General features: G+C 38.7%; 1 protein-coding gene across 5 annotated transcripts in view; it reads left to right on the top strand.

The window, feature by feature from the left end:
* CCNY (cyclin Y) overlaps window positions 1-15,430 on the top strand; it is a 320,281-nt gene that overhangs the window by 268,541 nt on the left and 36,310 nt on the right. For all 5 annotated transcript variants that reach the window (XM_045465574.1, XM_045465571.1, XM_045465575.1 and 2 more), the window contains 2 exons: window positions 7,626-7,726; window positions 14,038-14,073. In XM_045465574.1, the coding sequence (XP_045321530.1) occupies window positions 7,626-7,726; window positions 14,038-14,073 (137 nt within the window). The remainder of the gene's footprint in view (window positions 1-7,625; window positions 7,727-14,037; window positions 14,074-15,430) is intronic.

The raw sequence follows: 15,430 nt of genomic DNA on the forward strand, positions 1-15,430 counted from the left end.
TGGAACTCCACTCCTTTTCATGGCCAAATACTGTTCCATTGTGTGGATAGGCCACATTTTATGTATCTAATCACCAGTTGATGGACATGTGGGTTGTTTCCACCTTTTGGCTATTACCATCAGTGCTCCTATGAACATTCTTGTACAAGTTTTTGTGTGGACATATATTTTCATTTCTCTTGGGCATATACCTAGCAGTAGAATTGCTGGGATATATGGTCATTCTATATTTAACATTTTGAGGAATTGCCAAACATTTCAAAGTAGCTGGTCTTTGATTTTTAATGTTGTATTTGTGGTCTTATGAATTCAGTTTTAAACTCTGATCAACAATAAGCTATTTGTTTCTTCAGGTTACAACTTTTATTTTTTTAATTTTTCCTAAAAGAAGAAATGACCTTCTGAAGCCAGAAATGTTTTTAGCAGTATAGCTGCTTTCATTGAGAATTCTGAAGGGATGTTGCTTAAGAACAACTTGGTGTAGCAAGAAGACTTTATTAGGAGTCAAGTAGCCTGAATTCTGATTGTTCTGATATGCTTTGTGATGCCTAGTTCCTGTCTGACTTGGGGAAATGCTTTGCTTCTGTCACCCATAAAGAGGAATGATATCACTTGTCTCCCAGAATTGTTTCCCAAGATAGTTATGAATGGCAATGGAGATAGGATATGTGTGGACCCTTAAACAGTTGCGTTGTGCATATTTGCACTTCTGCAACAGTTTTCTAATTATGCAGAAGACCAAGCTCAAACGAAACAGGAAAGAAACTTGAATTTCTTACATTCTGAGGCAAATGTATATTCTTACATTTTAAGACCTACATTGGATGAACATCCACCCTACTTACCCCCAATATTCTGGAATATGCTTGTTTCCCACCCCACCCTGCCCCAAAAAGTACAGCCTGGACTATATATGCCATTGCATTTAAGAAATTAAGTAACAGAAAAATATTAGTTGGAAAATAAACCTGTTTCTTTTGTAGCTGCAGCAGTAAGTAAACCCTGTGCTTGTTGGTGTGCAGAAGCCTCCTGAGGGAGCAAGGGGCCCCTGCATGGCCCTCAGTGCTATCAGGGAACCCCTCTACGTCAGATGATGCCAAGCCTAAAGGATTATAGTTCTGCATTTTGCCTCACAGCCAGAACTTTAATGAGAAAAAGTACTTCCCATTGTAGAGTCAGTACACTGAGCCATAATAAAGCTGAGATTTGACCTGGGAGTAAAGTACATTATGAATGTAATTATTTTGTGGTGACAGCATGCATGACTTACAATAGAGCAAAATTTGACCTCAGTGTTGGCATTTGCCCAGTTTTTGTTCTTGAGATCCAATGTTGGTTTATTTTCTGCTTTCATAAATTAATGATTTTGTCTGCTTCTGTTCTTAATTGCATGGTTGTTTGCTTTTTCTTCTCATCTTTTAGTCTTTCAGAACTTATAGTCTTTCCCTGCTATAAAAATTGATCCTGCCAAAAGCTGTTCAGTCTCCCCCTTTTTTTCCCCCATGGAATATTAGTTTGTTACTACCTTCAGATCAGAGATGAGGGGTCTTTGTTTTGTTTGTTTTCTTCTTTTGTCATTGTGTCTGAGGCCTGTGGTAGTATTGGAAGGGCTGGTGGAGTTCTCTGTCGCAGCCCTGTTCTTGGCTGTGAGTGCTTCTGTGCTCTTGGATAAGTGCCCTGAGTTTATATGGACTTGGGAATTGTACAGAATGTCCTTGTATCCACTCTGTATTGGCTGTGACTTGGGTAATGATACTTTCTTAACCCAGTGAGAAAACTATCACACTCTGCCTTCATGATTTTGTCAGACTATCTGCACACCGTGAGTGTTCAGGTGGTGGCAGGTGGTGGCAGTGGCCACCTGTCTCTTTGTCCAGTGCTCCTGTGCTCTTCCTACACATGTTTGCACACATTAGGCCTTCAGTTAATTCTTAATAAAGGAATAATGGTGCAAATTTCATTTCTCTGTGCTTTGAGAATCTAACCTTCTCAATCAAGGTCATGGTTTGCTCTCCTTAGGATTAAAAAAAAAATGAGGGAACTTTCATTTTTATATCATTTTTTTCCCAAACTTTTCCAACTTTTTTCCCCTGCTAGTACTACCTCATATTTTTTAATGCTTTATTTTTTTTTTTTTGACCCTTAACAAAACCCTAAGAAGGTCAGTTTTGTCCAGCCACTGAAAATGGGAAGTTAAAGCACAGAGATTAAGGAAGTGTTATTAAGTGACTTCATAATATTCATTGAGCATGTCTATGTGCTAATAAGCATTCCACATATTGTCCTGGTAGAGCCCTCACAGTACCACAATGAGGGATGGGTTCTGCTCCCCGTATTTCTCAGATGAAGACATTAAAGCATATGGTGACCTTATAACTTATTGCCCAAACTGGGACTCTACTGAATGTGAAAGGGGGTGCTTTTATTGGTTACTCGGGGACAACAAGGGCAAACTAGGACTGTCCCCAGCGAGTCATCATCCTACATAACCAACTTGCCCAAGTTTACACAGCCAATCAGTGGCAGAGCTACATCCTGAACTCTAGGCTTTCAAACTCCAACAATAATCTTGCTTCACCTGTCCTGGAGTGTCTCGTCCACATCAAGCTAATTCCTAGCAGGACTGCAGGAGAGCCAGGACTTTGGCCCCTTTCTGCCAACCACTGCTACACCACAGTATGTCCTGAACATGTTATTATTTCACTGTCCAGTGCCATGAGCCCTTGCCATGAGCTCCTGTTTGCCAAGTTGTTAATAAATGGCACTCTCCTTTCTGCTCTTGGTAGGAACGCATGGACTTTGGAGTCAGATGTGGCTCTAAATGTGGCTTTGAATTCTGGTATCTTACATTTGACCTTGGAAACATGACCTAATTTCTCTGACCTCCTTTGATTTATCTGTAAAATGAGAATTCTGCCTGTCTTGCTAGGGGTTTGTGAGCTGTAAATGAATACATGTAAAGTATCCAGAATACTGTTGGCTTTTATTTCATGGCCATTAAATAAAAGTTGTTGTTACTGTCATCATTTAATTATGCCTAAGTGTAGTGTACGTGCCAGGAAGAAGTGAGTGGTGACCTGGGAAGATGAAGAGATGATAAATGTCCTCTTCCTGCCGTGGAGAACCTCTGAATCATTTAAGCAAGGAGGTGACATGATCTGATTTGCTTTGTAAAAAGATCACAATAGCATCAGAGGAATACTGGTTTGGAGAGAAATGAACCTAGAGGCAGGATGGTTTTTGCAGTAATAAAGGTGAGAAATAATGGAAGCCATTCATATGCCGGTTAGTGGCTGGAAAGATGTAGAGGAAAATTCTTTTGAAATATAGTTTGGAAGTAGAATCAATAGTAATTTTGCAAGGAGACCAAAGGAAAGACAAAATATTCCTGAATATTTTGTAGATTTCTGGTTTTAAGTCATCATAATTGAATGGAAGAAGAGATTAATTTGCCATTTGAGGTGCCTACGAGGACCATTTATGTGGAAAGCTCAGGAGAGAGGCTGGGCCAGAGAGGAGAGATTTGGGGCTCAAAGGAGAGCAGGAGGAAGTTGAACTAACAGGAATAGAGCAGGAACCCCTTGGGGGGAAAGAACACAGGGAGGCTAAAAGACAGTCACCTTACACTGAATTGAGAGAAGCTGAGTCCACAAAAGGGGACTGAGTAGCCAGAAGGATAAAAGGAGGCTAGGAGGGAGCTAGGGATGGAAAGTACTCTTTGTGGTAGAGCTTGGAGCTCTTTGTGAATGGGTATTGTGTGCGGAGTGTGAGCCAACTTTTAGAAAATTTGAAGAAGCTGAGTCATTCACTAGCCCCAGCCTGGAGGGTGTTAGGTTTTTCACTGGAGGTGAGTGAGGCGGTACTATAGGTTCATTTTCCAGGGAAGAAGAAGCAGTCAGGTGAGTGGTGTTTGCCTGATGGCCTCTCAGTTTTTTGAGATGCGTGCTGCCTGCGGACAGGAGCTCAGGGTGAGGCAGCAGACAGAGGATCTGAGATGGTGGTGAGGGGGGGTTGAAATAGTTGGGAGAAGAATTTCTGGTCGTTGTGGAGGGTCCAGTGGAGGTCTTATCTCTGGACCCCATTTCTCTTTGTCCTGCACTTAGATTGTGTGTGTGTGCACGTGCACGTGTGTGTATATATCTTTGTATCTGACAGACATCTGATTGGAGTTACAGAAAAGGATAATCTCATTATTTGGCACACATGATAACTCTTCAATAAAATCCTCTTAAATATACAGTCCAGCAATTGTGTGTTAGTGGATCTTGGTAGAAGTAATAGGTTATTTTATACTGTGGGCATGGTGTGAATAGGTAGACTAGATGTTCTTCTTTCCATTCTAAACTTTTATTCTGCATATTTAGTACTTAATTTGTAAAATACACACTATTTCAAAGACAGTAACTTTTATTTCTCAAAATACTTTGAACAGTAGTTTAAAACTTATTTCCTTAAAATCCATAATTGGCTTCTTGCTAATTGGACTGTTCTCTGCTCCCCTTCCAAGCAGTTTATGGTTGGCATTATAATATCTGATCTCTCACCAAGACAGCTGTCATTCTTGGTACTGTCTTTCTAAGGCAGCTAACTATAATGCTATGCCCTTCCTTCTCCAGTAAAACACTGTCTTTGTCATTTTCTTCTATATACTTCTAGTATTCTAATATGTTAACAGACATTAGCATAAAAAGCATTCCTATCGCTTTCTTTGACATGTTTAATGTACTTTTTATTTAACGAGTACTATGTGCTGGCCCTGCTCTAAGCACTTTACAAATACTAACTCATCTACTCCTCATAATGACCTGTAAGGTAGCGTCTGTTATCTTCATCTCTGTTTTACAGACAGGGACAAGGAGGCACAGAGAGGGAGGCTAAGCAACTTGCCTGGCTCACAGAGTTAGTATGGCCATGTCAGGGTCACACCTGGGGTTGTGACCCTAGCACCTACCTGTCCTTTCACCTGCTGCTCTCCGGTGCACCATGGCCGTAGGATTTATGAGGCAGGACTAGAACCTAAGGGGAAGAGCTTATATGTGCCAAACATACACGTCTACAAGCATACTGACTTTTTAGAATCATGGGACAAATAAATTAATGTTAACTTTATATTATGTAATACTAAGACTGCACTCTGTACTTATGAAAAATATTTAACAAATTAGAACACAGTTTTCTGTGAATGTCCATGGGTCTCCGATGCTTCAGAGGCATTGCAGAGGTCAAACTGTCCGTGTTGCAGGACACACACAGTAGTGGTGCTGCATGTCAGAAGGTGCTGGTGCCCGGGCTGGTCTCTTCCCTCTGCTACACAGAACAGTTCAAAACAGAAACCAAAGCAGGAAAGCAACCCCAGAGTCCAGAGCTTTTCTTCTACAGGCTTCTAATTATTTCAGCTTTTTAGTGATGTGAATTTCAGATCCAGAGAAGTTTGCATTTTCTGAATCTTGTAGTCCTGACATTCAACAAGTGACTTAACACCCAAATGATATTTTAGAGTGATGAGGCACCCTGCAACTAAAAATCTTTATAACTTAATACCTAGGATTTATTTTCAATTTGGAAATTGTGATGTAGTTTGAACGCTTGGTTGATGTTCCCCTGGCAAATTGAGGACTTTGGCACACCAACCCTGAGTGCTAGGAGGCTGTGCTCTGTAGTGCTGGTCTTGAGTTAACCCTGACTGTTAGGGACTGTGTGTGCCCTGGGGTGTGCTTGCCCGTGGGCTTGTGGAAAGGGGTTTCTTAGACTATGAGGGAGATTGTGTTCACCTGAGTGCATCTCTCATCTCCTCTCATCAACTCTGATGCTCATGCAATTCCCCTCACATTTTAATCTTGTGAAATTTATGTCAGAGGGAATAGTTGAAACTACTCAAAAAATAAGTGAGTTATTATTGTCCTTTTGCTTCATGTTTGGAATTATACCTAAAATTACCCTGTTATCTCTGAAAATTCATTAATACATCAATTAATTACTGAATTTTGGTGTTAAACATAGTATCTGTTGAGATTATTGTTTGTGGTAGATTTTGCACCCATGAGGAAAATTTCACAAGACCGTAAATAGCTATATTACGTTCTGAGTTTTTAGTGTGTCTTGTGTGACTTAAATATGATTGCTATAAGAGCTTAAGAAGAGAAAAAGAATTTTTAGTGCCTTTGGATTGTCTTAATGAGAATGTTGTGATTAACTTGTTGGATGTGAAAATGCCATTTTAAAATTGACATTCTAATTGTAACTTGATCTTTGCAAGTTTTCTTTGTGCCCTTTCCTTACACAGGCACAGAACAGTGTGAACTTAAGAAGGAAAGCCCAAGAACTGAATTTCCTGACTTTGGTTATTTCCTTCTGACCCACATGCTATTTGTATAAAATCAGTGCTAGGGAGGCTTATAATGTTTCAGTAGTGCGGTGCCCTCTAGCTGTGATTGAGGGAACTGGATACTTCAAATAGTGACTATTACCATTTATAGTTTAGAGGGGAGATTCTATTTACATCATCGTTTTTGTTTTTCTTAGGCTATTGCATATTTTCATAATTTTATTGCAATGAAAACCTTATTAAGTAAGAAGTAAATTTTAAAGTGTGGAATAGAGCATTTGGTTTCTGATTACCTTTAAGGCTTCCTTGTAAAGTGTGGTCACTGAGGACTTTGTTGCAGTTTGGCAGTTGAGGCAGACAATTTTATTATCCCTGAGGCATTATTTGTATTGGTTGCTGGAAATGCCACTTGGACTGTCAACGTAGCACCAGGCAAATGGGAACTTGTTTGGGTGATTTGATTTTTTGTTCCCCTTACTTGCTTTTGAACAAGAATTATCTGGAGTAATGTCTACTAATCATATTGCCAAAAATCTACCTAGTATTCAATTAGATGTCATCAGTATATGATTCAAATTCTGTTTTCTTTACTAATACCTTTCAGAAGTAGTTCTCAGTTCTGAAGTTCTTGGAAGAGCTCATATTTTATACATTTGTGAAAGAATCAGTCATAAGACTGAATAGGAACCACCTGAAGGTCATCAATTGGTTGTATTTTCCAAAGTATCAGAATCTGTCCCCTTTAAAATATCTTTTGCCCCTAAAAAAAGAATACTTTATTCTTTATAACTTCATTTCCTGATATTCAAGCAGATTAACCAGAAGATCTAAATTTACATTGGTTGCATTTTCCATGGCCTCCAAATCAGCTGTACCTCAAGAATAGAGAAAATGGGTACAATTGTCTCTTGCCTTGATCTTGATGCATAAAACTGGGATGTTGCCTTAATTAGAGGCTTTCACTGATGTAAAGATTAGTGTGTTTCTTTTTTTACACAGGCCCCAGGGCAGGTGGTTTTTATGGACTCTGTAACACACTCTTTGATGCTTGATTGCAAGAGAATACTGTACTCCCACTGAAGGCGGCTAACAGTGCTTTTGGTGACTTTTACATGTGGAAGAACAAGGAGTTTCATTGTAGGAAGAAAGTATTTTTGTACTGTTCTTGCTGGTAGTATTAATGTTTCTTGCTAAGACATTTTTTTTTCTGTGGTCTGCTATCAAGTTTAAGGTGATGATGTTTCTTGGAAGAATTTTGAGCTCCATTTAATTTTCCTTCTTTGTTGCCATTGTTTTCTAGCATCCTCCAGGACAAATAGCGAGGAAATACAGCTCCTGCTCCACTATTTTCCTAGATGATAGCACAGTCAGTCAACCAAACCTCAAGTATACAATTAAATGGTGGGTATACACAGTTTTGCTTAACTGAATGCTTTTTCTACTTAACCTGATAGCTAACTGGTTGGTTGTGGGGTCTGAGAGTGGTAAGATAGGGATGGAGAAAGCCATTGACTATTGAGGAAATCTGTTTAAAAAGTAACTTGGGTAGTTAAAACGTGGGGTGTTCAAAATATTTGTGCATATTACCATTTACATAAAAGCAAATTTAAAAATTATTTCAAATATAGGTGAAGGCATGTATTTGATTTCTGTGTATACCTCCTACCTTCCCACTTTTTATTAAAGCCATCCTGGAGTAACTCTGCTAATATTTTACCTTTGAAATAAAGCGGGGCTTCTGTGGTCCCCTTTAAGACTTGAGGCTACAGTAGAAAGCAGGCCTGATAGTGAAAGTGTATTTGCCCAGAGTCGAGAGATCTGAGTTCTGATATTGAGTCTCTCACCAACAGGGAGGGTTTAGTAAAACCCTTCTCTTTGTAGCCTTGTTTTAAAGTGGGGTTTAAGGGAGGAAGGGGAGTCTTTGGATAAAATCCTTTCCCTTTTGGGGTTCAGTTTCCTAATTTTAAAATGGAAGATAAGAGGAAAGGAACACTTTTTTCTTTTATGTTTCCATTAGCATTGTGATAATCAAGACCTTTGACAGAGGTCACAGAAAACCTGATGTGCTGAGGTCTGTGGTCATCAGTTCAACTGCCAAAAACCTGGGATATTTTATTTCTATATGTGCTTCAGAAATTACACATTTAACAACAGTCCAGTTTAGTGTATGATGTGTTTTAATTCCTAAATAAGAAGTATTATTTCAGTGGCTTACATTTTCAGACTTAGAAACCCTACTCTGAGTGTGATCAATGTGTGACAATAAATCACAGCCTCAGTCAGGCAGTGTTGACTGTAGCAGTCTTCTGTGGACAGCATCCACTCCAGCTGGGAGGGAGAGGTGGAAGATAGAACCACTTCAAGGCAAGCTGCCTTCTCTCCTGAAAGGTTGCATGTTTTCTAAGATCTAAGTAGAAATGTAGCTTCTTCCCTTATTACCTTGGCTTTTAAGGGCCTGATAAATGACAAGTGGGCATAAACTCACAGTCCATGATTGTAGCTGGGAAGAGGTATGCATGTCAGAGCTCCACAGTGTGTGGCCTTCACTAAGCCACTTCCTGCCTTTGTGCCATGGCTTACTGCCAGGACATAGGAAGTACAGTATCTCTTGGAAGTATTTTCTGGAGTAAATCACTAGTGGTTGTGGAGAGGAGTGGAAAGCCCTGAAGATCTGTGTACCATGTGGCTCTTGGCATCTGCACAAGTTCCAGAGAGCCCAGAACAGAAGCTGCTAACTTCTCTTTAATCCTGGGATCCTCTTCGACAGGAAGGGAGGCCAAGTGGAGCAGAGGGCACCTTTACTTTCAGGGCCAACAAGAGCTCTTGGAATTTACAAATGGATCCGACTCAGTTGCTCAACACTTTACCCTTGGGTAACTTAAAATTGCCACTGGTTGTGACATAGACAGTTAGGAGCCTAGTGGGAAAACTGGGTAGCACTTTGATATGTCAGTGTCACCCAAGTTACAAATGTGCTGCTGTGCAAATCAGTGGTTCCAACCCCTGGTTACATCCTGGAGTCACCTGGGAGCTGAAAAACATGTTGATATCAGCAGTTTAATGTCTCGCCATACAGTTCTGGTATCTGGATTTTTAATACCCTCCCTAGGAGATTGTAGTAGGCAGCCAAGGTTGAGAACTCCTGATGTAAGTAGACAGTTCTTCTCCTGTCCCCCCACCAAAGTTCCTTGAAACTTTGAAATTATAGACTAATAAATGGAGGAAAAAGAGCTGAAAAGCTGGCCCAGTTAAATAGTGGACTGTTGAAACAAAACATTCAGTGTGAATACTATGACTTCCCTGATCCAAATGACATTTCCTTTGCACTAGCTAAATGTGAAAGTTCTTCAGTCAGTAGTTCATTTATTTTAAAAAGTGCCCCCCCTTTTTTTTCAAAGTTTGTATTTTGGGGGCGCCTGGGTGGCTCAGTCGGTTAAGCGTCCGACTTCTGCTCAGGTCATGATCTCACGGTCCATGAGTTCGAGCCCTGCATCGGGCTCTGTGCTGACAGCTCAGAGCCTGGAGCCTGTTTCAGATTCTGTGTCTCCCTCTCTCTCTGACCCTCCCCTGTTCATGCTCTGTCTCTCTCTGTCTCAAAAATAAATAAACGTTAAAAAAAAAATTAAAAAAAAACAACAACAAAGTTTGTATTTTGGACCTCAGAGCAGGGTGGTCCCTAACTGAAGTAGGACGATCAGAATCTTCCCTGTAAATGCCTCCATCTCACTCTTGGCTGGGTTAAAATCAAGGAGGTAAAAAGTAAAAAAATATTTCAGGGTGTTAGTAGGCCTGGGTGAGCTCCAGCCAGGGTCTTTGAAGGTGTAAGGAGAAAGGGATACTCAGAAGGGAGAGAAGAGTCAAAAAGCAGGGTAGAAAGAAGCTAAATCTGAATGCCCTCCTGTTCTAAAATTGTGCCTTAAACTTATCCTGCACCTATCAAAATGAAACCCCTATTTTCCCTTTTCTGCTTTTTCTGCTTTACCTAAATCCAAGGCCTCTTCTTGGTCCCTTCCCTCCAGACATTAAAAATACCAAAACCATTAATACAGTTGAGCTTCATTATGGACACGGTGAGTATCTTTGGGCTGAACTTCCTTCTTGAAAACCAAGTATGACCTTGTTTCTTTGAGAAAATCCTTTGAATTCTAAACATCGATTTCTAACCTAAGTTTTAAGAGAAACCCCTTCTTCAAGTTGTGGGCTGCCAAAATGAACACATGTATTTACAAATTCTAGTTGAGGAGTGCATGGAGGGGTGAGTGCTGTTCTGAATGGAAAGTTGAAGTGTAAAAGTGGGAGCATTCTGTGCTCATTCTTTTCATAGGCACGATTTCTGTCTTGACAATTTGAATTTTCCCATCTTTCCCCTAAATGCCAACAGCTGTGGTATTGAATTTAGAGTTTGCTAGCCATCCCCCCCCCCCGCCCCCGCCCTCTCCGACACACACACCTCTTCAGCTGACCTCTGTCTCCCCTCCCGCCCCCCAGCCAGAATCCCCTACGGGGGGCATAGGTATGGTGATTAAAGGAAAGGGTGGGGAGCAGGTGGGAGCTCCTCAGCACTGGCAGAACCCACCACCTCTTGGTCTTCAAAAGTTTTAGGCTTGTCACATGCTTTGCTGTATTAGCTCTAGGCTCCTACAAGTACAGGGCCAACAGTCACATATCTGTTTTGCTTTCTTGGTCAAGAAAATAGTATTTCTTTATTCCAAGCTATGTGGCAAAAGCAGTTGAGCAAACCCTTTGATCCAAATGTACTTCTGGTTTGGGTCTAGCCCATCTTTGGTGAGACCTCACCATTTTCTGAGTATGTATCAGAACTGAGTAGGTCTCTGAAGCCTAAAGCGTGGGACTGATGCAGTTTTCCACTGACTGCCCTTTGCCCCCAGCAATCACTTCTTCCAAGATGACTGACTAAACTGGCCTATGGACCTGTACTGTATGTGAATTCTGAGCTTGGTTTTCTTAATTTTGGGGATATAACCTCAAGTGGAATTTGTCCTACAGTGTGGCTCTATTTTTCATGGAGGCGTAAGGTCATGATAATGTCCAGTCTTGCAGTCAGCTCAGGAGATTTGGAAGATAGTGACCTTGGGGCCCTGAAGATTTTAACTCAGTTTGCAGAAGCAAATTATGAGATGCTTGAGATGAAATTATTGATAGGGGAGTAACCATGATAATAATGTCTTTTGTTTTGGATTTTTGTATTTGAAATAATCCTTTTGTATATTTCATTTGGTTATAATAACATCTCTGTGACATAGGTTGAATTGTCCTAATTTTATAGATGAGGAAATGTAGGCTCTGAGAGATGAATGAACTGTAATAAATGAAGGATCCAGGTTTTACACTCAGCTTATTCTCACTTAGTCCGGGGATATTTTTCCTATGTCACACTCCACACAGAGGAGGCAAGAACCATTATCTTTTGCAAGCAATCAAAGTGACTAAACTAGTCACTGCACCAAACCCAATCATATGAAACGTCAATCTAAATCTGACATTAGATTAGAAAGCAGTCACACAGTATGACTGTTAAACAAATTAAATGATAATTTCATCCTTTTCCCTAGAGGCAACGTGTTAGAACTAAAGGGCACAAAACCATTATACTAGTCAGAAATCCTGGTATCCAGTATCTGAACCTGAATTTTTCTCACTTGTGAAATAGAGTCAATAACATCTGCTGCTTTTCATATCAATGTTAATGTATGCTGTTAATGTATGCTTGAAAGCAGTATTATTACTATTATTATTATTATTATTATTATTATTATTATTTGATTCTGAAGTCCTTTCACCCAAGTTACAATTCCTTCATCAGCTTAGATGCTCTTGAATATGTTAGGAGAAAGAGAATATATTGCCATTTGCTCATGAGGACTTTTAACATTTATCTGAATAATGTTTTTCAAAAATCATTTTGAAGGAATAGGTCTGGAGAGACATTTGGAAGACTAGAGATTTCTTGTCTATTGTCATAGGAAGTCATAGGTAAGCCACTGAGCTATTTGGAATCCAACGCTGAGTCAGCTGTGTTTAGGACTGAGCCCTCTACCTCCGTGTTGTGCCTGGATGGCAGTTTCTGTGCTCCAAGTACCCAGAACACAATCTGATGCAGTCAGTTAGTGATATTCTTAGAAGCTTAAAAAATAAATTTTGGTCTCCTCAATAAATTAAAAAAAATTTTTTTTTCAACGTTTATTTATTTTTGGGACAGAGAGAGACAGAGCATGAACGGGGGAGGGGCAGAGAGAGAGGGAGACACAGAATCGGAAACAGGCTCCAGGCTCTGAGCCATCAGCCCAGAGCCCCACGCGGGGCTCGAACTCACGGACCACAAGATCGTGACCTGGCTGAAGTCGGACGCTTAACCAACTGCGCCACCCAGGCGTAGTGGAATGATCTTGACAGCTTACAAAAAAGGAAATTAAAAAAAAAAGTGGCCAGTTAACATGAATAACCCCACCAACTTCATAGGTGATCAGAGAAACCCAAATTGAAAACAAGTACACTTTACGTTGGAGAACATTTTTTCAGAATATTCAAGGTGAGTGTCAGCAAGTGTAAGGTTAAAACAGACACTGATGGGGAAATACACTGGTACATTTTTTTTTTTCTGCAAAAATACTTGTCAGTTTATGTGGAGAGCCTTCAATTATTAATGACTTTAGATTAATTCACATTACAGAATGTTTTCTTATGGAAATAATATAGTCATAGGTTGCACAAATACTTGTCTCTGAAAATATCAGTATGGTGTTAATTATAATTACGAAATATTAGAACCAACTTAAATGTTCAATAGTAGGGGGATAGTTAATAAATTATTCAGTAACTATATAAATGGAATATAATCAGCCATTTAAAGTCCTGTTTTTAAAGCGTACTTTAATGGTAAGAAAAATATTAATGAGGACAAAAGTAGGATGTAAACCTATTTACACATATAATTGAGAGACAGAAATAGATATCTGCATATCTCAAGTAGTCTTCTTTGGGCAAAGGGTTTACTTTTTTTTTTTTTTTTACACTTCCTATATTTCCCAGAAGTTCTACAATATGAATATAACGTCTTTTTAATCAGAAAAGCATTATTTGAAAAAAAATATTCGGGAGAAGGGAGTGTCTTCATTAAATTCAGATCTTTTAAAATATTAAATAAAAATTTTAAGGTAGTGTTACAAATAGGATTTATATTACTATTTTAGCAAGTGAATGAATAAGTTAGGTGGATTGCCAAGAGGTTACTGATGTAAGAGAAAAGAACAGCAAACCACTGTGGGTGATACTCACTTTTTTCTGGTAGTTATAAATAAACCAAAAATTTTCTAAACTGGGAGGTAATAAGTTGGAAATTTCTAAAGGTGCTTGATTTGCACTACCTGTTTTTACATAGTGTCTATATTTTACAAGTGAAGAAAGCTAAAAATTTCAAGTAGAAAGAGAATTTGTTTCTAAATACCTCTTGAGGTTTTGGTGTTTCTGGAAAAGATTTAATAATTGCTGGAAATGAGTACAAGATTGATTTACTTTGAAGAATGATTTTTTTTTTTTAAAGAGATTTCTTGATCAGCATTCTGCTTTAATTGGGACTTTTGAGATGGATTGTTTGACTTTTACTTAAATTTAAATATTTTATGATTAGACATATAATATATAACATTTTGGATATGCTTATGAAACATTGAACCCTGCATTTTATTTTACAGTGTAGCTCTCGCAATATATTACCACATCAAAAACAGGTATGTGGATGATTAATTTTGTGCTAAAAACATTACACGTTATCTCCTACTATGTTTTTTCTCTCTTTTTTTCCCTATTATGTCTACTTGCTTCAGCCTTTATATTCTCTAGTCATGTTTTCTTGGAATTTCTAGAGTTAGTACAATTTACCAAAACTTCCCAGGTAAGTGCCAAACTGCTTCTCCATCAGAGGAAACCAAATGGGTGTTTGTGTTTGAAGTCAGCAAAACAGAACACATCTTGATAATGCTCAGCTTTCCTCTTCACTCTTGATTTCCTGTATAATTTGTTTAAACATTCTTTTATAAAAATTATTTTAAAAATTTACTATGTGCAACTTCAACATGAGAAAAAAATGCTTATAGTTTTCAATCAGTAGAATAAATTATGGTGTAAATTTAGATATAAACTATTTTAATGTAGTAGAATCCTTCTCTCTGATATAAGTGAATCTGGAGACAATTTAGTTAATTTAAAGTCAGTTGAAACAGGAAATCATAGAAAAATCATTCTAAAAAATTACTTTAAACATCTTATCTCAACATAAAATGTGTAAAAAGTACATTCGTTGCCATATTTTTATGCAGCGTCAAAACTTTTGCTTTGAGTCTGGGGCGTTGGTTAGAGTACCAAAGTGACTTCATTTTATAAGCCACACCTGTAATTCATCCTTTCCATATTTTTTTAAGTCAATAGTGACAAAACTTAAGACATTTCTAAAATAATTTGAGTGTAGAATCTTTCAGGTTATGACCACACATAATCTACAACAAATTTATTTTTAGTGATAACTTTTTATTGGGTGTTTCCAAAGCATTCCTTCTTTATTTTCATAAGAACAAAGCCACTCTCATTGCAGTCATATTTCATTGATTGATATTTAACATTGTCATATGTTACATGAATATAACAAGTACAACTGGTGTGAACCAATTCTGGGAACAAGCACAGCCACCTCATGGTTAGCATGGCTCTCAGTGAGGGGAGCCACATCATCGTCAGTCTGCTTTACAAGGGGGACATTGGAGAGTTGTGGTAAGTCAGAGAAGTGGAGCTTTCATGACAGAGCGTCTAATGAATGAACAATGTTATGGGAAAACACAAATACCTGGAAGCAAACACTTGGAAAGGTGTTCTCTGCAGTGACCTTTTTCAGTATTGTAATTGTGACTCCAAGTTCTTTCTGGTGCTTGAGAATTTTGGATGTAAGAACTTAGAAAATGGAGCATAGTGGAACTTTGAACCTTGCCCAGAATAACTTATCAGTGAAAGTACAGATTTGGTCTTGCTGCCTGTTTCTAAGATAACAGTTCAGACTTTTAAACATTTAAGTCTTACATAACACTATAATACCAC

The sequence above is a fragment of the Leopardus geoffroyi genome, chromosome B4, assembly GCF_018350155.1.
Source record: "Leopardus geoffroyi isolate Oge1 chromosome B4, O.geoffroyi_Oge1_pat1.0, whole genome shotgun sequence".
Classification (NCBI taxonomy): domain Eukaryota; kingdom Metazoa; phylum Chordata; class Mammalia; order Carnivora; family Felidae; genus Leopardus; species Leopardus geoffroyi.